This window comes from Lithobates pipiens, unplaced genomic scaffold (genome assembly GCF_037356315.1).
Source record: "Lithobates pipiens isolate NorthernLeopardFrog02 unplaced genomic scaffold, aLitPip1_a1.2 Scaffold_3, whole genome shotgun sequence".
NCBI lineage: Eukaryota > Metazoa > Chordata > Amphibia > Anura > Ranidae > Lithobates > Lithobates pipiens.
The window spans coordinates 87,682,527-87,706,888 of record NW_027507790.1 but is presented as its reverse complement, the minus strand read 5'-3'; the positions used below and the strand labels follow the sequence as shown (position 1 = coordinate 87,706,888).

Genomic DNA, 24,362 nt, shown 5'->3' with positions numbered 1-24,362 from the left:
TAAAGGAGAATTAACCCCAAAAAAAGGTTAATTAAATCCACGAGTGCTTTTTTTACCACTACAATTCCTTTATATTGGCTTTTAAAATGTACAAATGCAGCATTAAGAAATCAGATGAAAGGTTTAGCACCAGGAAACACTTTTTGAAAGATAAAAAGTGCATTTTATAGACAACAATATAGATCAGATCAAAATGAGGGACAAGTGAGGAGGAATGAGGGACAGAGGGATATTGCTCCAAATCAGGGACAGTCCCTCAAAATCAGGGACAGTTGGGAGGTATGATCAGCTGCTGTAGCTTATAGTCTCTGACCATCTCCTGTAGTATCTTTGCAGTGTTTGACCAGCTACTGTAGTATATCCGCAATGTCTGAAAAGCTCCTGTAATGTGTCCGACCTTCAGTGTTGTGTCTGTAGTCACATGACAAGCTACTATGGCAAGTCTGCAGTGTCTAACCATCAACTAAAGTATGTCTGCAGTGTTTGACAAGCTTCTGCAGTATGTTTGCAGTGTCTGACCATCTCCTGTATTATGTCTGCAGTATCTGATAAGATCTTCTAGCATGTCTGCACTGTTTGACGATCTCCTGTAGCATGTTCACAGTGTCTGATAAGCTCATGTATAATGTTTTAGATTTCTGATCATCTCTTGTAGCTTGTCCTTGGTATCTAATAAGCTTCTGTACAATGTGTGCAGTATTTGACAATCACCTGTAGCAAGTCTGCACCTGTCTGGTAAGTTCCTGTAGAATGTCAGCAGTGTCTGACCAACTGCTGTAGGGTGACCATAGTGTCTGAAGCACCTGCAGCTTGTCTGCATTGTATGACCAGTTCCTGTGGCGTGTTATGGTTCACATGGCAAGCTCCTGTAACATGTCTGATTAGCTTCCATGTCTAGCAGAGTCTTGCCAGTCTTACACATGTGTAAGCACAATGATTTCTATAAGCCACAGTAAATTTCCTGCACTGTAAACATCTTGCTTCTCCCACACTACCAAAGCACTCAGTGGGTTGACACTGAAGATTGTGGGGGTGCTTAACAGGATTTGAAGTCAGTTGAAACCAAAATTTATGGTCCCATTCATAAAGCAGTGCTATGGCCTTATCCAGTGGTAAGGCATGCTCTGCTGAAAATAAAAAGGCATGAGGAGGCTCAGTCCTGTAAGCAACCTCTTCTTCAAACATAGTTCTCTTTGTGAATACCTTAAGACCCCGCACCAACTACACTGCAGCCTGTATTTTATAAGTAGGCTAAACAAATTAAGTAATATTGCAGTGTCCAGGGGATAGTGATATCCACTATAACAGTAAATACCCGATTGGGTATTCTTTACTCTGGGAGAAATGAGAGCAGCTGCACTTGTAAGGTGCCCAGTCTATTTACCCTTAGTAAATCAACCTCTAAAGCTGGCCATACATTATACAATTTTCTTATTCAATTTCCTTTAGATACTATGTAGTACAAGGGCCTGCCTGCTTGCATACAAATTGAACGTGTTTAGGTTTGACCTCATATTATATGGTTTTGGTAAATCTAAAAGAAAATGGTATAATGCATGGCCAGCCTTAGTGTTTCACGGCAATCAAGGATTTTTGTCCATGTTGCACCCACTTTAGGTCACATCCCACTTTTTATTTTTTAAGAAAGGTGGCTAAACCGACACACTTACTTGTCTTTGGAATTCACTAATGACCTGTGTAACTTTGGTAGGAAAAGTAAATTCTTCTGTCCCTATGTTATCATGCTCATATCAGCCCATTATTTATCTGTTACAACAAGTTCCATAACTTTCTTCACTAACATGAAGCATATTTTAAAATTAGCTGCTGAGAGTAATTACCAAACATATACTGACTCTCTAAGGTTCTCACTGAGTGGAAGCCACATAACTTATTAGTAGGCTTTGGGTTGGTGATGCACCAAGCAAAACCCCATTTAATTGCAGATAACTTAACAAAGCAAGCTTTATTCAGGGTGGTGGGGGTTTTATCAAACTGTGAATTTGTGCTTTAAACTCCAGAGCCATTTTCACATTTCAGGTAATGGGTCTACTACTAATTCAACACTCAGTTTGTTATTACATATGAGACAGATGGGATATACAGTACAGTGCAGAAGTTTTAGGCGGGTGTGAAAAAATGCTGTAAATTAAGAATGCTTTCACAAAAAGAAGTGTTAATACTGTAGTTTATTTTTTATCAATTAATAAAATGGAAAGTACATGAACAGAAGAGAAATCCAAATCACATCATTATTTGGTGTAACCACCTTTTGCCTTCAAAACAGCATTAATCTTTCTAGGTACACTTGCACTCATTTTTTGAAGGACTTTTCCAAACATCTTGGAGTACTAATTACAGATCTTCGGTGGATGTAGGCTGCCTCAAATCCTTCTGTCTCTGCATGTAATCCCAGACAGACTTGAAGATGTTGAGATCAGGGCTGTGTGGGGGCCAAAGCATCACTTCCAGGACTCCTTGTTCTTCTTTACTTGGAAGATAATTCTTAAGTACATTGGTTGTATGTTTGGGGTCGTTGTCCTGCAGCATACATTTGGGGGCAATCACATGCCTCCCTGAGATATGGTATGATAGATAAATATCTGCCTGTATTTCTCAGCATTTGAGGGCACCATCGTTCCTGACCAAATTCCCAACTTCATTTACAGAAATGCAGCCCCAAACTTGCAAGGAACCTCCACCATGCTTCACTGTTGCCTGCAGACACTCACTATTGTACAAAAATATTTAAAATTTTGACTCATCAGTCCAGAGCACCTGCTACCATTTCTACACCCCAGTTCCTATGTTTTTTGTGTATAGTTGGGTCACTTAGCTTTGTTTCCACATCATAGCTATTGCTTTTTTGCCACAATTCTTCCATGAAGATTCTTCAGACAGTAGATGGGTTCCATGCTGAGGGCACTGCTGGACATATTCCAATGTTGAAGGGAAGTAAGCATGATGTGTCTTTCATCTGCTGCATTAAGTTTTCTTGGCTGACCACTGTGTCTGTGGTCCTCAACTTTGAATGTTTCTTTGTGCTTCTTCAAAAGAGCTTGAACAGCACATCTTCAAACCCCAGTCTGCATTGAAATCTTTGCCCGGGAGAAACCTTGCAGATGCAGTATACCTTCCTTGTGTCTTGTTGCTGTGCTCAGTCTTGCCATGTTGTATTACCTGTGAAATGAAACTCTTCCATGACCTCATCTTAGTAGCAAAGTTTGGCAGTTCCTTATCCAGTTTTAAGCCTCCTACATAAGCTGTTTCTGTTTCAGTTAATGACTGTGTTTTAACCTGCATATGACATTGATGATCATTAGCACCTGCTTGACATAATTGGTTAATCATATACCTGACTCTAATCCTACAAAATCCCTTTTGTGCAAGTTGCTGTTATTGATTTAATTGTTTTTTATTTGCAAACTTCTTTATTGGTTTATTAATAGCACAAAAATACAGTTGAAAAACATCAAAAACACTCCCCCAGTCCAGGCTATCCACCCTGTGGGCTACGCCACCTTCCTGGATGCAGTCCCCAAAGCATTAGGGCATAAAATCACATATTTTTTGTGCGTGTTAGGCAGCAGCGAGGCCTGAAGCAGACCCCAGGGTTGGAAAAAGAGGACTCTAGAGCAAGGTGTAACAATATCCTCCTCTATTTACCCAGCCTCCGCTTGGCCATTAATACCATAATGACTTTAGGCAAAGGTAACAAAACTATCTAACCAGATCTGCCAGACTTTAACATATTTTTTAGGGCACCCCTTGCTTAAGTATGTACAGTGGCTTTATAGAATGGAATCCCTTTATTCACAAGCCCTTTCTAGTAAAACAAGGGGGAGTCATGGGTTTCTTACAATAAAGGATCAGCGCTTTGCAAGCATAAAATAGTAGCAGGCTAAACAAAGTGCACTGAGCCCTAGTAGGCACCAGACTCTCCACTAGACCAAGCAAACAGTTTGCCCCTGTTGTAGGCATGGGCAAAGAGGTGATCTCTGTGATGCAGCGTGCAATGGCAGACCAATATTCTTGAACCACCGGACAATGTCAAAAGTTGTGACCAAAGTTGGCCAGGGAATGAGAGCCGGTAAATTCTAGATAACTTTGCTGGAGTATAATATATTCTATGTAGAAATTTTAAGTGAATTAACTGGTCCCTTACTAAAACTGAATGACTAAAAGGGAAACTCCACATATCGTCATATCATATTCCCCTTTCAAGTCCGGAACCTCCTCCACCCATTGCTCTCTACACCTGGTTACAGAGGAGAGTGGAACAGGGAAAAGTTCTTTATACGATTCTGATAACAGTTTTTTCATGGACTCATCCAGTAGGACAGTGGTTCTCAACCTCAGTCCTCAAGTACCTGCAACAAGCCATGTTTTCAGGTTTTCCTTTATCTTGCACAGGTGCTTTAAATCAGAGTCAATGGCTTGGTATTTTTGGACAACTATTTGGGTGCAACTTCAATTCTTAAACCGTCACCAGTAGCAAACTTCATGTAGATCACCCAGTGAATGTGAGTGAATTGGCTACCCCCCCGACCACCATGACCTTTTTAGCTAAAAAAAAAGGTCAGGTTAAGCTGTTAGCATGATTTAACGATCCTGTTGGTGTGCCAAAGGAGATGTGATTGGGAACCTTGTAATATCTCTATCGCGATAGCTCTTTTAAAAAATAGATAAAGATGGGACCATAGTTAACACCATTTATTTAAAAAGATGAATATAAAAACATGGTTGATGCCTTAGCCTGGCACTGAAGAATTTAGACATGAATCGCCAGACAGATGGATACCGCAGCCGTCTTGTTGTTGAACAACAGCGCAAGCGGGACGGCTGTGGTATCCATCTGTCTGGCGATTCATGTCTAAATTCCTTGATCCTTCCTGTCGATCCTGGTGCCACACAGGTAGTGGACCCTTCACTCCCCCTATGGTGGATGGATAAGATTAAATATCTGGGAGTCTATATTTAACCTAGGGTTCAAGACTTGTGTACACTTAACCTTTTCCCCTCCTTCAGATCTTTAAGACTAGACTGAAGGCCTGAGTCAACCTCCCTCTAACATTATTTGGGAAAATGAATATGCTTAAAATAAAACTGATTCTTTCTTTGTTGTATGTTTTGTGCCACTCCCTGATATGAATCCCCAAATTGATTTTCAAACAATTGAACTCTCATATTACTAGCTTTTTATAGGGTTCTCATCCCCTAGATTTTGGCTATCTTTATAACAGAGGCCCTGGACTCAGGGAGGTCTTGCCTGCCCTGTTTTTTTCAAGTATTTTATGGTCGTGATGGTTTAGCATGCCCATAATTGGCTTATATCAGACACCTCCAACTGCGCAGTTGCTTTTTTGGAGCTTCCTTGGTGGGTTCCTACAAAGCCCTGCTGAGAGCCCCTCACCCTTTAACACTCTCGATGAAGACAGTAATTACAGCATGGGTTTTGGCAACTCCCTATGTGAAGAATGGCTCCAGACACTTTTCTCCGAATACCCCATTGTGGCTAAACCATTCTTTACTGGAATTCCTCTCCATTCCAGACTCCTCTCTGTGGGCTAATTGTGGTGTCTGTTACTTGTCCCATGTCTACGGGGGGGGGGGGGCACATTGCAGACTTTTGACCTGCTCAAGCACAACTTTGCTTTACTGAACACCTACTTTTTCCAGTTCTACCAGCTACGCTATGCCTTAATTGTATAGATTGGTACCTCTCCATTTACCATGTAGACATCTGTTATGGTGTCGCTCCTTCAGGAAGAATCCCTTAAAAAAACATTTTCATCAATTTACCATGCATTGCAACTGACTGTGCACCAGTCATTTCAGAGCCCATAGACATATAAATGTTACCTAATCTGGCCCATTATTGATGCAAATGCTCAAGCTTACTTGGCATTGTTCTGAAACGACATGCTCTTTAATGTAATATTAATATATACCATACGCAGGTTGCCGTTATTTATCTTATGTTAAAGATGCTGTAAGAATAATATATTGATTCATCCTTTAAAGGTCAGAGGTTGTTTGGAGAAAGCATCTTGGGGCTGACTCAGGGTTCTGTATCAGATCTGCTGTCCAGGCCCAAACCATGGCATAAGCTCAGTCTGAAGGGGAGGGAGCCATTTGTCCGTATGCAGCTCTGGCTGAGTGATCCACACAACATTGAAAAACTCAGAGAGATGAAGAAAATGGAGAAAAAGGGTGAGTTTCAGATGAAAGTACATTAGCATTATCTCTGTAAATCTGTATAAGCTGCATGACAAAAAAAAAAAAGCCGGGTCACTAATGATTTTATTTGTTAAATGTTTTTCAATGTTGGTTGATCTAGGTGTCCATTGGGAAATTTTACCTTGTGTATACATATCTATTAGTAGTTCTAAATGTATCTTTCAACAGACATGGGGAAAAACATCCTTTTACATAAGAGGAAGTCTAGTGTGCATGGAAAATGCTTGCCATTTGGAAAATGACTAATATGACATTAAGGTAACTTGCAGATTTCTGGCAAATTAGATGTTTGGACACAGGATTAATAGTGTTTAGTGCCAGATTTCCCCCTTATAGCCAAATAGATATACTTTAAGCACAGAAATGCTGAAGATATGAATGTGTCCATTTTACACTAAATAGTTTTTCATTGTGCAATGGATATATAAAAAGGTGGAAAAAATACACATGACAAATCTAGTTTACAAAATCCAACTTCACTGATCTGTCCTACAATATCACAAATATATAGTTACATTAAATAGGAATTCCAGGTAGATGTGAAATCATTAAGTAAAAAGCCTATGCTCTGCAGGAATCATCACAACTTCTAGCCAAAACGACTATTCCATATTTTATCTTAAAGCAGACCTTCAGTCATTTTTTCAACTTTCCATCTATTAAATCTTCTGTCCTTGTTGTTTTAATTTTGGATAGTAAAACATTTTTTCTGCCAGTAAATACCTTATGCAGCCCACTTCCCGTTTCTTTTCTGATAAAAAGCCTAGGCTTATGACATCATGCACAGCTCTTTCTCTCTCTCGCTCCCATGAGAGTTTGCCAGGAAGGGGGGGGGGGGGTGAGTCATAAGAGGGCCAATGAGAGCTGCAGGGCTTCAGAGCTGGAGGTGTGCCTCTGTGTGTCTGCGTAAATCCAGGAAGTGAACAGGCAGCAGCTTCAGCTGCCCACAGTAAAAATGGCTGCAAACAGAATTAGTGGAGGGAGATTTCTGCAGCATATTTGGCAAGTACAGAATCACAGTATATATAAAATAATATGCAAAGTGGTTGGAGGGAAGCTTCAGAATGGCAAAGACGTTTTTATTACAAATTATGTGAGCAGACTGCAGTTCCTCTTTAAATTAAAGCAAAGGCAACAATTTTTTGTTGTTGTTTTACATTTAGAGTGTAGAGCAGTGGTTCTCAACTCCCGTCCTCGAGACCCACTAACAGGCCAGGCTTGCAAGATAACTGAAATGCATCACAGGAAATATAATTCACTGCTCAATGATTGCAGTATTCTAGTCTACATCTCCCCAGGGTAATACTTAAAATCTGGCCTGTTAGTTGAGAACTGGTGTAGAGAAATTAGAACCCATGTCAGGTTTTTAATGATGTCTGTGCCCCCTTTTAGTGATATTCACCCTCTTGGTGCATACAAAACTGCATAGCAATAGCACTTTGATACATAATTCTTGAGCCAGAAAGTAACCTTCAGTGGATTTGTTTTGGGATTACAAGCTTGCTCCACAAACAAGAATAAGGAGTATAAAGGCTGTGTTCCTTTAAAAGTGCACCTCTCAGTGTGTTATTATCTGGTCCCAGGACAGAGCAATGAAAGTCTTTTCAGATGCTCCAGGATTCCTGAATCTAAGAATGCTTAAGTATGCCAATTATGACTCTTCTTAGCAGTATTAAGAGCTTGGCCAGCCTTTCCTGCACCTTCAAGTGGGGCCATCCTTATGATTAGTGGCCTCAATGGCCAATGTAATTTATGTAAGACCTATGAGAATGTACGTTTGCTCTGGATACAATATTTTAAATTTGTAAAACATTATTAGAATATTACAATATAATTCATGTGGTGCACGTTCTGCTGTGATGCTCTGCTTTTAAATATAATCTGCATTTTATATGGACTCTGTTACAAATAAGGTATGTGCCTGCAAAGTCATACATTTGTCCATCTTTGAGTTTTAAAATTTCATTGTGAATAGAAACTAGGTACACGACATTTCCAGTGACACATCCTGGGGTACACACATACAGAATCGAAAGAAAAATGTTGTATTAGGCACAATCGTTAGATTTTTGTATATTGTGTACACAACTTTCGACATTCAATTCAGACTTTCCAAACAAAAATTTCCGAAGGAACAAACTCCAAAATTGTAATGATTTTCGTCTAATGTATGCTGTTTTTGTACTAGAAAAATCAGATACGAAAGACTGCGCATGATCAAAAACCATAAACAACCAAAAAATCCTTTGCCCTCAGTTTTGACTTGCTGTGAAACATCGAGGAAAACCAGACAATCATTTGATTTTCTTATAGTGTGTACTGGGCTTTAGTTAAGTCAATAATGATCACAGAGGTTGGGAATAGGTAGGCTTCACTGGGTTAGACAGTGTGAAGAAAAGCGTTCAGAGAAAGAAGGGTGGGGGGAAGGGATGGAGAGATAGGTGGGAAGAGGTAAGACAGGATAGGAAGTAGGGTACATGGGGCAGGGGGGCTATGGGACTATGGGAGGCTGAGTAACAGGGTTATGAGAGCAGAATTCAGTAACCAAAGACAAAATGGTGCAGGCTGGCTCACCATCTTAAGATGCAGATTATTTCCAAAGAGAAATTTACCCCCTGTCTATCCAGTGGGGCAATAAAGGGGCAAGCATAATGACCCCCTAAAGTGATTTTGCTTCCCATGTCTCCAGTTGTTGAAAGCAACATGGTTGAGGTGGTGGTTTAGTAGAGCCAGGTGACCCAGATGCAATAATATTTGTCATGTTGCCACCTAATGTTCAGTCTCCATAATATCTGGAACCTTTATGATCCAGTCTGTTCTTAATCTGCTTCCAGAGAGGTTTCAGGCATTTGACTGCATTTAAGAAGTGTGGTAATGCACAATTTTTTTTGTGTTTAGTGGGCATTGTGGGACATAGTAAAATGAGACCTGGGACATCTGGCAGATCTATATCCAGAATTCATATAATTTGTGATTTGACATATAGCATAAAGGGCCCTGACTTTAATGCACAGGACACATTTGTCACAATACTTGTACCTACACTGTCAGGAGTGGAAATGCACAAACTGCAGGGCTCAGTAATGGGTAACCAACAGGACACTACAAGAATACAACAAAAATGAACCACTCCTTCCCATACAATTCTCCCCCCAAGCCCATATCCTCCAGACTGAAGATCCCTACCAACAGCCCCAATATTTTTCCAATACAGATCTTCACCCACAGCCTTTAATCCCCCGTTCCAGCTCACCACCTCAATACAGACACCCCTCCTACCCTAACCCCTCAGTGCAGACCCTGTTAGTACAGACCTTTCCCAGTATAGAGATTTCCCCCTCCACAGACATCTATTGGGCGACAGGGGCATGTGCTTCCCAACATGCATTTCTTCATGCATATCCAGAGCTTTTCTCAAATATGATGGTGCCAGTTAAGGATCCATTAGAGCAGTGGTCATCAACCCTGTCCTCAGGGCCCACTGACAGTCCAGGTTTGCAAGATAACTGAATTACATGACAGGTGATCTCATTTGCTGCTCAGTGATTGAAATATTCTAGTCTGCATCTCCCAAAGGTAATACATAAAACCTGGCCTGTTAGTGGGCCCTGAGGACAGGGTTGATGACCAATGCATTAGAGTGTTATGGCCTTATAGTGTGGATGTTTGTCAGGGAACCACAGGCCACCATTGACTCTAGGGGATTGATTTACTAAAGACAAATATAGGGGGTTATTTATGAAAGGCAAATCCAATTTGCACTCCAAGTGCACTTGGAAGTGCAGTCGCTCTAAATCTAAGGGGTAGATCTGAAATGAGGGGAAGCTCTGCTGATTTTATCATCCAAGCATGTACAAGCTAAAATGCTGTTTTTTACTACCCTTGCATGTCCCCCTTGGATCTACAGCGACTTTACTTCCAAGTGCACTTTCAGTGCAAAGTGGAGTTTCCTTTAGTAAATAACCCCCAAAGTGTTCACTTTGGGAAGTTGCACTTTGCAGAGGAGTTATCCCCAGAGCTTTGTGGATGAAGTGAAGCTCTGCTGACTTCAATCATTAAATCATGTACAGGCAAAAAAGGTTTTAGTTTTTTTCCTTACATGCACATATTTTGGCATTTTATGCAAAGTCACATTGCACCAAATTCACTAAGTACTGGGGAAAATTTCCTGGCAAAGGGAGCAGCCTGTTTGTCTTTAGTAAATCAACCCCTAGGTCGGGTAAGTATGTGGAAAGCTAACTATAATACTAATTTTAAATATAAACAACATAATGTGGCATTAAAGTTGTAATAAGTAAAGAGCTGGAGCAAGCTAAAAATAAATAAATAAAATCAAAAGTTCTAGGTGCAGTGAGCTGGCAGTAGGGGGTTGGTGTGGTGCGCAATTCAGTGCATCAGACAGACCCCCTCACTTTTATTTTTTTAACAAATGTTATGTTAAGTGCATAAAAGCAACATTTTATTCATGTCACTACACAGCAGTGCGGTGTGTTGCTCTGCTATACAGTGCCATGCGATCCTGTCCAGTTTGTGGCGATGAAATGCAATATGTTTGCATTTTATTGCAGATCACTGCAGTTCAGCTCCGGGCTGTGTTTCAATGTGAGTAGGGCACATAGAAAACTATTGTTTTCTGCGTGTCCTAGCATTGACTGGCTTCCTCCCAGTGTGGAAAAATTCCAGTCATCGCACTAGTGGGAATTGACCTCAAAGTTTATTTTAAAAAAATTAAAAACAAAATCCAGGCAACAGCGTATCAGTATGCTAACAACAGACTTTTGTTTGGTGTGGGTTAATGAACTTTTTGGCAGTGGCCATTAGCCAGTAATTGCTAAGCCACTATTTTGTTTTTATGTAAAAGGAACCCAATATACTGATCTAACAATCTAATGCAAGTGTGTTTTATGTTTAGCATATCTTAAACGGCGCTATGGACTGATAAGTGCCGGCTCAGACAGTGAGTCATCGACTGCTAGAACGGAGTGTGTGAGCCCCAATCTCCAGGCACAGGACTATAACCTCATGCAGATGAAGAAACCAAGAGTGGTGCTGGCAATGGAAGAAAAGGAAGCATTGAAAAAGGCTTATGAGATGGAACCATATCCTTCCCAACAGACCATTGAACTGCTGTCATACCAACTGAACCTTAAGACAAACACTGTCATTAACTGGTTTCATAACTACAGGTAAAATAATAAAGAATAATAGTCCCTCATCGTGTTGTAAAACTGAAGCTGTGATAACACTATGGGGGTTATTTACGAAAGGCAAATCCACTTTGCACTCCAAGTGCACTTGAAAGTGCACTGAAAGTGCACTTGGAAGTTCAGTCGCTCTAAATCTAAGGGGTAGATCTGAAATGAGTGGAAGCTCTGCTGATTTTATCATCCAATCATGTGCAAGTTAAAATGCTGTTTTTTATTTTCCTTGCAGGTCCCCCTCGGATCTACAGCGAATTTACTTCCAAGTGCACTTGCAGTGCAAAGTGGATTTTCCTTTCGTAAATAACCCCCTATATGTGATTACTTGTATGATTTTAAAATCCTGTATGTGGACCTGGTCTCAGTTTGTATTAAGCGTCTTAGAAAAGCTGGCTAAGATATTAGGTCTTGGAGCAGCTGCATGGGTTGCATGTTCTACATTCATCTAGCTTCTCCTGATGTCTACCTTTAGAGTTCTTCTGCTGTCTGGCAGCTTCAGGCTGTGTCTGACTTTGCTTGACGGGTCTCTTGAGATGTTCCAACTCACAACAGTGTTTAATAGATCATTTAAATTAGATTTATTTTTTACCTGCTTTGAATTAAAAACAGATAATAGTCTCTTTCTGTATTGTTAGGAAATTTGGCTGTTCTTAATTTGAAAACTGTTGTTTCAAAACCTCCCAAAGCTAAATTACAATTAAAAAAAACTTTCGAAATATGTATGAAGAAAGCATTACAGTGAGGACAATATTGTCACATCACATTTCCCAAAAGAAAATGCGTCACAACAGAGTGTTATGGGCCAGATACCTTTTTAGGAGTTATTTAAGTATTATAAAACATTTTAATGAATAAACTGAATTTAAAAAATGAGCACACTAAGTTTGCTGCTTATGTAAGAATGTTTTAAAATGGTTGCGAATCCAGAGCTGTGACATGTCTGTAGCACTCCACAGTCATTTATATACAGTAGATGAACATCATATTTTTACCAATACTTACTTATATGATTTTATTCTTAATAGAGCATTTTGTTTCTGCAGTTCATAGTGCTGTAACCATTCTGCACTCTTTGATCATGATATGCAAGCTTTACTAATACAAAAATTCATTTAACATTATATATATGAATAAGAGCTAATTCATCATTTCATAGTCACCAAAAGTTAGGGGCCTTTTTGCACTTCTCTAAACTGCTTCCTACGTGATATTTAGTTTTGCAATTCCCTTGGCAGTAGGCTTAGGAAAAAAAAATTGTGTCCCTCTATGAATTTACCTCCTGTAAATAGGAAAGCTAGCTTGCTCATTGACTCATGCTGTATATATTAGAGCCCCCCAACCCCAGCCGTATCACATGGAAAAGGGTGGAGCTTAGCAAAAAAGGAAGCAGGACCTTGTGGAACCTAAACCCTAGTACACACAGGCCAAATCTCAGGCAGCATCAGCTGGTTCAGTAGAAACTGGCCAATATTCAGCCCGTACTGGAGTCGGCTGGCTTCTGGCAAAGGAGCATGACCGAAAAAGGTCTGCCGATTGGCTCCCGATCAGCGCTCTCAGCCAATGGCTGGGGTGTTCTGGTAAGGCTTTAGTGTTCCAATCATATACTTGATGGGGTATTTCCACCAATTAAGTAAATTTCTTTACAGACCTGCAGAACAGATGAATGATCCTGCAGCGCTATAGCATGTTAGATCCACTACTGTTTCAGAGCTTACTGTCTGATATAACTCTTTGTAACTAACACCAGAATTTGCCATGTAGTAGAGCCTGACCAGAAACAGTATGCGCAGATCTCTTATCCGTGTATCCATGACAATGATGGACCTGCCTGTGTTTATAAGGATTGCTGGATAATGCATTTTTTCACCTATGTGCATTGCTAATCTCCTTCGGTAAATGGTAGTTTGATCGCTTCATGCTGATCTCTAGTGATTAGCACTCTTAGAAAGGGCTTTGTTATAGTGTCTGCATTTCTGTCATGAAAAATTCCTGTAATTGTTTATAGAAACGTTCAGACATACTGGAATTCCCTATAGGTAGCATCCAAAACATTGATTGCAATTAGCTCTTGTGGATTCTTAAATGTCTGAATCGCTGGACTTGTCTCATGATAACAGATATAAGATGACACTCTGATTTAAATATCCTGTATAAATATTTTTTGCATGTGGTATACATAGATTCTTTATTACTATCCTTATAATTTTGTCTGTTTTCCACATCATGCAGTCTGTTATGAGGTGCTGTAGTTGTCATTATAACAGCAAATAATAACTAGAACTGGTATCTGTATGGATTTGTAGGTCTCGAATGCGCAGAGAGATTCTGATGGAAGGTCAGCATGACAATGACACCGATCAAGAGCCAAACAGTTGTGATAGCTTTACATCAGCAGCTGCCCCACATGGAGACCTGACTGCTCATAGTCCGGATTCTGAAACAGGAGACCAGAAACCCGTAATTAGTGATCTGAAACACTTGCTACACAGTAACTGCTACCCTAAGGAGATGAGAAGTACTGTGAACATTAAAAATGAGAACACAGAGGAAGAGGATGATTATGATTCTTCTAATCGTTGTGAGTCTTGTGGCTCTGGAACAGCATCAGGAAAGTGTTGTGACTCTGAGCCATCCAGGGCACTTAGAGAAAAGCAGCTGATGTCCCCTCATTGTGATGGTGCCCAGAGACAAAACTATTTACGAAAGGGCAGTTCGGTGCATGAGAACTCCCATCAGCCCACAACTCATGACTGTGCTTCTGTGCTTTCCCATAAAGATAGTATGGTAACAGACGGACCACAAGCTGACCCCATCAGCTTTAAATCTACAGTAGAATCTTCCCGCTGCAGCTTGGAGGTTTCTCTAAACTCACCATCAGCAGCCTCATCCCCAGGCCTCATGATGTCCGTCTCTCCTGTACCTTCATGTTCAGCTCCCATTTCTCCATCCCTGCCTAACAGCATGGCCATTAAGGCTCACTCTTCCAGCCCGACTTGTGACATGGCCCCATTACATCCCTCCGCAAAGCATATCCCCAACAACCAGAAGAGGAATGAAAAAATGGCAAATCTTAATAATATTATCCATAGGCTTGAAAGAGCTGCAAATAAGGAAGAGACTCTGGAATGGGAGTTTTAAACATACATTTCTGTACAAAAAACTGCACTCTTTCTACCAATCTCTGTGAATCCACATTATGGAGCAGAGCTGCTGCAGAGAACCGATATTGAATATTTTCTATATATTTTACTTTGCCGGGTAGACAATTATAAAAAGGGAGACTGGAATTCAAGAAAAAATAGTGACAAACATAACTAATTTTCATTGTTAAAAAAATCAACTCTTTTAGGAAAAAATATTTATAAACATTTTAGATATTTTATTAAATATTTGGAATTTATTAACACCCTCAGCTGCTTTGATAAAGAGATTGAAGTTAAACCACAGAGATGTACCCGTAATTACAATGAAGTCCTGTAGCTTGCCACTGGATGAGATTAGGACTGTTGTTTAAAGCCATCACAAAGCACTAGAAGGCTGACCAAATGAGAAGCTGCTTTGGTTTCTTCAGCTGTCTACAAGACAGTGGTGATTCCTACCCTCTGAAGAGACAGACATAGTCTGTGAGACTCTAAACTGAATGTGTATTGCATTGAAATGTGTGTAGATGAAGATGGTCCACTTTAAAAGTATTGTGACATACAACTCCAAGTAGCTGTGATTGTTGTAGAACAGAAATTAGGTATATGAATGCCCACTCTTACAACTGTATCACTCTCACTTGTGTATGGGAAAGGTTCAAGATCCATGACTTTGTACAAGAAAAGCAATGCTGTGTGTCACAATGCATAAGTGTATGAGTACATATTTATTTACTTGTGTTTTTTTGGGGGGGATTTTGTCACTTTTATATTGTGCAATTCATAAATGAGCCAGGTATACCTGGGTACATTTTAAACAATTTAAGTGATTTTCATTCCAAGAACTGCAGTCCTCCTAGACTGAATATCACTGAAAGCTCTGCATTTCACTTGTTTCATTTCCTTTTATTAAATGAGGATGCCACAAAGTTGTTCCATGCATTATTAAGGCAGGTAAGTGAAGTCTGGAAGCATTTCCAACAAAGAACACAGTGGAAGAAAGTGTAAGTTAACAGAAATAACTTTGTGTGCGTTCTTTGGATTCATAAATTATTGCAAAATGACTATATACTTTTACTTAGGTTCAAGGGAAATAGACCTCATTAATAAACATGTGTGAAAGGAAAGGGTAGTTGATTGCATCAAATAATGCATCTGACTGGTTGGTATTGACGGTACAGACACTTTTTCTTTTTTTCAAACATTTAAAGAGACCCTGTTGACAGATCATTCATTTCACCAGACCATTATATGTGTATGTAACATATTTTATGCATATGATTTATTTCTAAAAGCCTCTCCTGTGTACATATTCAAAAGCCCTGAAGCGCTACTAGGCACCGCCATTTTAGATGTGATGTAAGCAGGCCCGGGAAAAGTTCAACTTCTTGAATAATACTCTGTAGTATTTGCCCTTGACTGTTCCTCCAGTAGCTACAAGTAAGGTTATTCAAGGAAGGGCAAGACTGCTTGGCCAGCACAAAGAGTATTTAGACACTCCCAGAGGAGGAGAGGGCTATGACATGCAGGGGCCGGGGGGGTGTGCTAGGAAATTGGCCTGGAGTAGTCATACATATAAAATACTTGATTTTTTATGTCACTTTTACTAAACATACTGCTTTGTTTTATTTTGTGTTTACACCCATGCCTGTCATATTGACAGGCTTAATTATCACCAATTTATTGGAACAAGATTTTTGATACGTTTTGAAAATTTTTGTCTTTTTTCCTAATACCCAGACCATCACTGATATACCTTAATGTAGAACGTTACCCAAAACAGTTTAATAATAATTAGTGATTTGTAACAGTAACATACATTCCACACTAATAATTATGATACCGAAATGAGTGTGTGCTGTAACTTGCCTCCAGCATTGCTCCTGATTCTTTTGGTGGAGGCCACCATTATGTTGAAGCCCAGAGCAGTCACTTCCTTATTAGAAAAGCTCCCCCTCTCCTTGGTCTCAAAAACTATATGTCACTTTCTGTAAGTAAAATATGTACATTTCCAGACTTGATTGTATGTCTTGGCTTAGCTAGAGAGGAAAGCTTACAGGAACTTTACAGTGCCGAAGTTCACAGGCTGCAGATGAAGAAAAAAGGAGCGAATATCAGGGAGATAAGACACTATCCTTGTTTAATTCATGTGTGTCTCCCTGGCAGCAGAGGTTGTTTCCAGAGTTTGTCCTGTCACCTTTCCTACTTTTCTTTTCTCCCTCCCTAATCTGTGTTCCATCCTTAGTCTGTGTCATTCCTTTTGCTTTCTTCCCCCTCCAGCAACAGTAAATCCTAAAGCTATCAGCTGATCAGCCTCTTGTGGCTTTGATTCTAGGCACAGTGCTGAGAATAGAAAGCAACTAAAACATATGCAGAGCAGGCTGAGACTGGATTTTAAACCGTATGGGTACTTATTTTTATTGTTTTACATTACTATACCTGCACAAGGGGCCAGTCTGAAGTGATCTATCAGGACTTCATTTTCTGACTAAAGTTGCACTTTAAGCTACTTGTTGTACAAAGATTGGAGCAGATGATGTATGGGCCAGTGAAATCCTATAGTTCCCAAAGCATGGAGTATCATGCATCTTATTATAATTTCAACACAGGCAAAATATAGGGACATGAGAAAACCCACTGTTTTCAGCAGAACCCAATCAAACCAATATGTTGTACTTTGCTGGAAACAAAATCCCATAATGCACTGGGAAAAGTGTCCTGGCCAACACGTTCATGTTAGCTAAATGTGACATGTCACAAGCATCGGGTGTACATGAGAAGTTTGTTTGATTCTGTGTAAGAGGAGGGCATAGGTATCATCTGGAAAGAACATTTATCTTTTTTTTTTCAGAAAACAAAATGCAGATAATATACTGAAGTACTATTTCATTAAGGTAAAATTAAACTTGGAAATACCAGTTTAGAGCTAGATATCAGATGATTAAAAAAAGAACTCCACCCATAAAAAAAAAATTGATTCAATAAAGTAATATTAAGCCTGAAAGCAAACATATATTATATTGCAGCTTACCAATTCTTAGATTTGATGGCTGCATTCGTTTTCCTTTTTAGGCTTTCTTTCCTTTATTTTCACCTGTTGTTTGTGTTTTTTGATTGGACAATGCAGGAGTCGTGTTATTTGCCAGATCACCAGGTGAAAAGGAAAAAAACATAAAAAATAAAATGAATGCAGCCGCCACACCTAAGGACTGGTAAGCTGCAGTATATTACATTTTTTGGTTTGGGGTTTAATACTGCTTTAAGCTTTTTCTGCCTCATTCAGCTTCAATCCTGAAATTTCCCCTCAACATTTTATCTGCCACTAGATGTCCTAAATCTGATGGCCAGCATCATCCAACCCACTTCACCAGACCCCAAGCTATCCTGGACACTCCCCAGACTGTGACTGGACAGTGAATGAAGAAGCAGCACAGAGATGAGCTCATCTCTCTGTCACTCTGCTTTTCCCTCTTGTCAGCACATGAACTGATTGGTTCCTTGTACTACTACTTCCTTTCACATTCCAGCCCTACTGTACAGGGACTGCATAGGGCTGACGCCAGGTAAAATTGCATTTAAACATACATTAGATGACTTACTTATTGTAGAGCTGCAATTAATGTGTGTTGTTTTTACCCATCTGGAGTTCTGCTCTAGTCTAGGTTCACACTATGAATTGTAGAAGAATTGCATTTTATTCCTGTGCAATTCACATTTTGAATTGGCTCAAATAGCACCTCATCGCACCAAAGTAGTGCATGCACCAATTTTTGAAAGGCAAGCAACTGGATTGCATGGTCACTTTTACCATGCAATCCAGTGCGGGCAAACACGCTGGGTTTGTGACCTGTTTTTGAGGTATATTAAACTGAACCCCATATTTGATATTTTTTCATACAAAATAAAAGCTATATGTATATGACAAAGCACCCCCTCCACACACACATGTACACATACAAGATAAATGCCATATGTACAGTATCTGACAAAAGTGAGTACACCCCTCACATTTGTGTAAATATTTTATTATATCTTTTCATGTGACAACACTGAAGAAATTACACTTTGCTATAATGTAAAATAGTGAGTGTACAGCTTGTATAACAGTGTAAATTTTCTGTCCCCTCAAAATAACTCAACACACAGCCATTAATGTCTAAACCGTTGGCAACAAAAGTGAGTACACCCCTAAGTGAAAATGTTCAAATTGGGCCCAATTAGCCATTTTCCCTCCCCGGTGTCATGTGACTAGTTAGTGTTATAAGGTCTCAGGTGTGAATGGGGAGCACGTGTGTTAAATTTGGTGTTATCGCTCTCACTCTCTTATACTGGTCACTGAAAGTTCAACATGGCACCTCATGGCAAAGAACTTTCTAAGGATCTGAAAAAAAGATTTGTTGCTCTACATAAAGAGGGCATAGGCTATAAGAAGATTGGCAAGACCCTGAAACTGAGCTGCAGCAAGGTGGCCAAGACCATACAGCGGTTTACCTGGACAGGTTCCACTCAGAACAGGCCTTACCATGGCCCACCAAAGAAGCTGAGTGCATGTGCTCAGCGTCATATGCAGAGGTTGTCTTTGGGAAATAGACGTATGAGTGCTGCCAGCATTGCTGCAGAGGTTGAAGGGGTTGGGGGTCAGCTTGTCAGTGCTCAGACCATATGCCGCACACTGCATGAAATAGGTCTGCATGGCTGTCATCCCAGAAGGAAGCCTCTTCTAAAGATGATGCACAAGAAAGCCCGCAAACAATTTGCTGAAGACAAGCAGACTAAGGACATGGATTACTGGAACCATGTCCTGTGGTCTGATGAGACCAAGATAAACTTATTTGGCTCAGATGGTGTCAAGCGGGTGTGTCAGCAAATGTGTCTTGCCTACAGTCAAGCATGGTGGTGGGAGTGTCATGGTCTGGGGCTGCATGAGTGCTGCCGGCACTGGGGAGCTACAGTTCATTGAGGGAACCATGAATGCCAACATGTACTGTGACATGTATAAATGGGAAAGGTAGAAATGGCGCTGTTCTGGGGGTGCAATATCACATGCTCCTGTATAACTTTCAAGAAATCCCAATGCAATAAATCTCAAAATTAAAACCAAAAACAGAAACAAGAACTAGATATCTTGTGTTTAGTGTGAACCAAATATGTGCAAATGTGACCAATGCACTTGTATTAGTAATCTGGTATACTTCCATTTAAATCGGCAATGTAGCCTCAGGGTGGCTCAAAAGGTCTATGTCAAATACAGAGAAATAAATACATAGGTCTGTGAGCCACAGTGCATTTTCTTGAAATATATATGAAAAAAACCTTATTCATAAAGTGACTGGTGCCCTTCAAATGCATGCCTGAGTGATACTCCCATGTATCAATTACAACAAGCTTATATAATATATACTATGTTCAAAAATAGTCCATATTTCGTCTCTAATATCCACCAGCTCTGTGATGTCATCATGGAGGAGTGGAAGAGGACTCCAGTGGCAACCTGTGAAGCTCTGGTGAACTCCATGCCCAAGAGGGTTAAGCAGTGCAAGAAAATAATGGTGGCCTCACAAAATATTGACATTTTGGGCCCAATTTGGACCTTTTCACTGAGGGGTGTACTCACTTGTGTTGCCATCAGTTTAGACATTAATGGCTGTGTGTTGAGTTATTTTGAGGGGACAGGAAATTTACACCGTTATACACACTGTACACTCACTACTTTACATTGTAGCAAAGTGTAATTTCTTCAGTGTTGTCACATGAAAAGTTATAATAAAATATTTACAAAAATGTGAGGGTTGTACTCACGTTTGTGAGATACTATATATAGCAACCTGGTGTTCAAATGAAGCAGCTACCTACAATAGGCAGTAAAAATCCTAATTGTGTATGAAAATTCAAACCCAATTTGTAAAATATCTAATTAAAGCCTTGCCACACCTACAGACATGCAGAACAAAAAAGTTTGTTCAATACAATGGTTGAGTAAACCAAATGGTACTTTTCATTTATTTTTGTGTTTGAAAATACTTATTTTTTAAATAAAAATAAATAAGACACGTTTTCCTAACCTCCTCACATAATCAGTGTCAAAATAATATAAATAATGTAAAAGTGTAAACAAGCATCAATGCGTATTCAATAAATATAAAGTGAAATCATAACATGCATATAAGCATGCAAATTGTGTCCATTACAAAGTTTACTAAAAACTAAAAATATTCAATCTGTGCCAAAGTGAATCTTCAGTGCCAAACTCCATTGTTCCTCGTCCCAGAGCACACTATAGCAGCCTACCAGAAATTCAGACCCCAAAGGTCTAATAAAGCCAAATAATGCCCAAGCACTTCAGGACTGGTGTACACTTGTAGGAAGCATCTTACCACCTCAAAAAACTCAGGCCTGTCAGCGGCAATCATAGGATAGAGCAAAGGGACGCCATAGTGTAATAAGTTTACTGCTTACCGTATTTATCGACGTATAACACGTTCCGGTGTATAACACACACCCCAAGTTTAGGCAGGAAGTTTAAGGGAAAAAAACTTACATTTTTTTTTTTGTTTACAAACGATTTTTATTTGGTACATAGAGAAAGTAATGCCCATCAATGCAGCCTGATCAGCGTCCATCTGCAGCCTTGCACAGTGTCCATCTGCAGCCTTCCCCAGTGTCCATCTCCAGCCTTCCCCAGTGTCCATCTGTAGCCTTCCCCAGTTTCCATCTGCAGCATTTCCCAGTGTCCATCTGCAGCCTTCCCCAGTGTCCATCTGCAGCCTTCCTCAGTGTCCATTTGCAGCCTTCTCCAATGTCCATCTGCAGCCTTGCACACTGTCCATCTGCAGCCTTCCCCAGTGTCCATCTGCAGCCTTGCCCAAAATTGCAGCATGATGGGTTTTTAAATTTAGCGCCGCCGAGATACACAGATGTTTTGTGTCTATTCGGCTCCTCCCCACTGTCTGAGGGCAAGAGGAGCGCCGTCGACATAGACCGAGCCGAGTGTACTGTGTACTTGGCTTCGCTTACAGTCACGCCCCGTCCCGCCACTTGGCCTGGCTGCTATGATGGACACAACACTGGTCCAATGGCGGGATGTAAGGGCTAGGAGGTGGGACTGGCATGACTGCGAGCAGAGCCGAGCCTAGCCAAGTACACAGTATGCTTGGCGGCGCTCCTCTTGCCCTCACAGACAGCGGGGATCTGCGTATAACATACACCCACGATTTTCCCCTGATTTTAAGGGGAAAAAAGTGTTATATGCCAATAAATGCAGTAATTTATTGGTAAAAGCAATGTCCTCACATAGAAGTATGTAAAAAAACAGCGCATCAATGAACAATACCGCCATATCGGGTGAATGTAATATGTCACTACTAGGCTTCACCCAATGTTTTTCATCACAGCTGATGTCATCAAGAGACGCCCCTTTATAATCTCACTTTCCATTTATTTAGGGCCAATTCACAACATATATGTGGTGGCAAACATTTTACCACATGGTAACACGCAAGAAACAATTGTTTTATATGTGTCCTATTCACATTGCAATGTAACCTAGCGCTGTAACGTGCTGTGATAAAATGCAGACATATGGCATTTTATTGCAGTGCAACTGTGATGTCAGGCAGCACGCCACCCAACATTGCAGTGAATGAAGTGTATGTTTTGTGCACTTCAAATAAAATACTTCTGAATCGTGCACCACACTGCCCCCTTGCCAGCTGGCAACTCCCCCTTTCATCCATGTCTCCATGCTTTATTTTTAAGAGAAATTGCTTTGAAAATCAACCCCCAGCATTTCTGGCCGAGGCCATCTTGAGTAAGGACAAATGATTAATGTAGCATCTACTTCTTGAACTTAGCTCAAGTATGCATACTGGAGAGTGTGCTTAGCTGCAAAAACCCCTCCTCCAACCTGAAGACTTCTGGGATGTATGACATAATTTGCCATCATTTACCTAGGCAGGAAACAAGGAAGTAACTGAAGAAATGTAAAACAAAAAGTATAAAACAAGTAAATATAATATACTAGTAATCAATGTTGATTGGGAGAGTGAAGTTCCACTTTAATAATGTTCTGTTTACACTTTTACAATTATTATATTTTCACACTGATTACAGTGCCTTGAAAAAGAATTCGTACCCCTTTTCTGCATTTTTTCATGTTACAATCAAAAACATAAATTTATTTTATTGGGATTTTATTGGATAGACCAACACAGGGTGGCACATAATTGTGAAGTGGAAGGAAATTGATAAATGGCTTTCAATTTTTTTTACATGTAAATGTCTGAAAAAAGTGGCGTGCATTTATATTCAGCCCCCTAAATTAATACTTTGTAGAACCACCTTTCACTGCAAAGCCTAGCAGCTTTGCGCATCTAGAGAGTGACATTTTTGCCCATTCTTCTTTGCAAAGTAACTCAAGCTCTGTCAGATTGGATGAAGAGTCTCTGTGAACAGCAATTTACAAGTCTTGCCACAGATTCTCAAATGGATTTAGGTCTGGACTTTGTCTGGGCCATTCTAACACATGAATATGCTTTGATTTAAACCATTCCATTGTAGCTCTGGCTGTATGTTTAAGGTCGTTGTCCTTCTGGAAGGTGACCCTCCGCCCCAGTCTCAAGTCTTTTGCAGGCTCCAACGGATTTTGTTCTAAGACTGCCATGTATTTGGCTCCATCCATCTTCCTATCAACTCTGACCATCTTCCCTGTCCCTGCTGAAGAAAAGCATTCCCACAACATAATGCTGCCCCACCATATTTCACCATACATGCTACCATGTATCCAGGGTGATGTTCAGTGTTAGTTGTCTGCCACACATAGCGTTTTGCTTTTAGGCCAAAAAGTTACATTTTGGTCTCATCTGACCAGAGCACCTTCTTCCACGTTTGCTGTGTCCCCCACATGGCTTCTCACAAACTGCAAACGGGACTTCTTATGGCTTTCTTTCAACAATGGCTTTCTTCTTGCCACTCTTCAATAAAAGCCAGATTTGTGGAGTGCACGACTAATAGTTGTCCTGTGGACAGATTCTCCCACCTGAGCTGTGGGTCTCTGCAGCTCCTCCAGAGATACCATGGGTATCCTGGTTGCTTCTCTGATTAGTACTCCCCATGCCCGGCCTGCCAGTTTAGGTGGACAGCCATGTCTTGGTAGGTTTGCAGTTGTGCAATGCTCTTTCCATTTTCAGATGATGGATTGAACAATGCTCCATGGGATGTTTAATTGTTGGCATATTTTTTATAACTGAGCCCTGCTTTGAACTTCTTCACAACTTTATCCCTGACCTGTCTGGTGTGTTCCTTGGCCTTCATGATGCTGTTTGTTCACTAAGTTTCTCTAACAAACCTCTGAGGGCTTCAAAGAACAGCTGTATTTATACTGAGATTAAATTACACACAGGTGGACTCTATTTACTAATTAGGTGACTTCTGAAGTCAATTGGTTCCACTGGATTTTAGTAAGGGGGTATCAGAATAAAGGGGGCTGAATACAAATGCACGCCACACATTTCAGACATTCATTTGTAAAAAAAAATTGAAAATCATTTTCTTCCCACTTCACAATTATGTGCCACTTTCTGTTGGTCTATCACATGAAATCCCAATAAAATACATTTACATTTTTGGTTTTAACATGACAAAATGTGGAAAATTTCAAGGAGTGTGAATACTTTTTTCAAGGCACTGTATATGAGAAGGTGAGCACAACACGTCTTATTTATATTTGTCATTATTGAAGTAATTAGATACTAGTGAGTGCTGCTGCCTGTTACTATTATTTTTT

At 40.1% G+C, this 24,362-nt stretch overlaps 1 protein-coding gene across 1 annotated transcript in view; it reads left to right on the top strand.

The window, feature by feature from the left end:
* Positions 1–15,402, top strand: part of CUX2 (cut like homeobox 2) — a 598,839-nt gene extending 583,437 nt beyond the window's left edge. Inside the window, exons 20-22 of the mRNA XM_077462022.1 lie at positions 6,025–6,213; positions 11,153–11,426; positions 13,745–15,402. Coding sequence (XP_077318148.1) covers positions 6,025–6,213; positions 11,153–11,426; positions 13,745–14,579 — 1,298 coding nt within the window. The 3' untranslated portion in view covers positions 14,580–15,402. The remainder of the gene's footprint in view (positions 1–6,024; positions 6,214–11,152; positions 11,427–13,744) is intronic.
* The last annotated feature ends 8,960 nt before the right edge of the window (positions 15,403–24,362 follow it).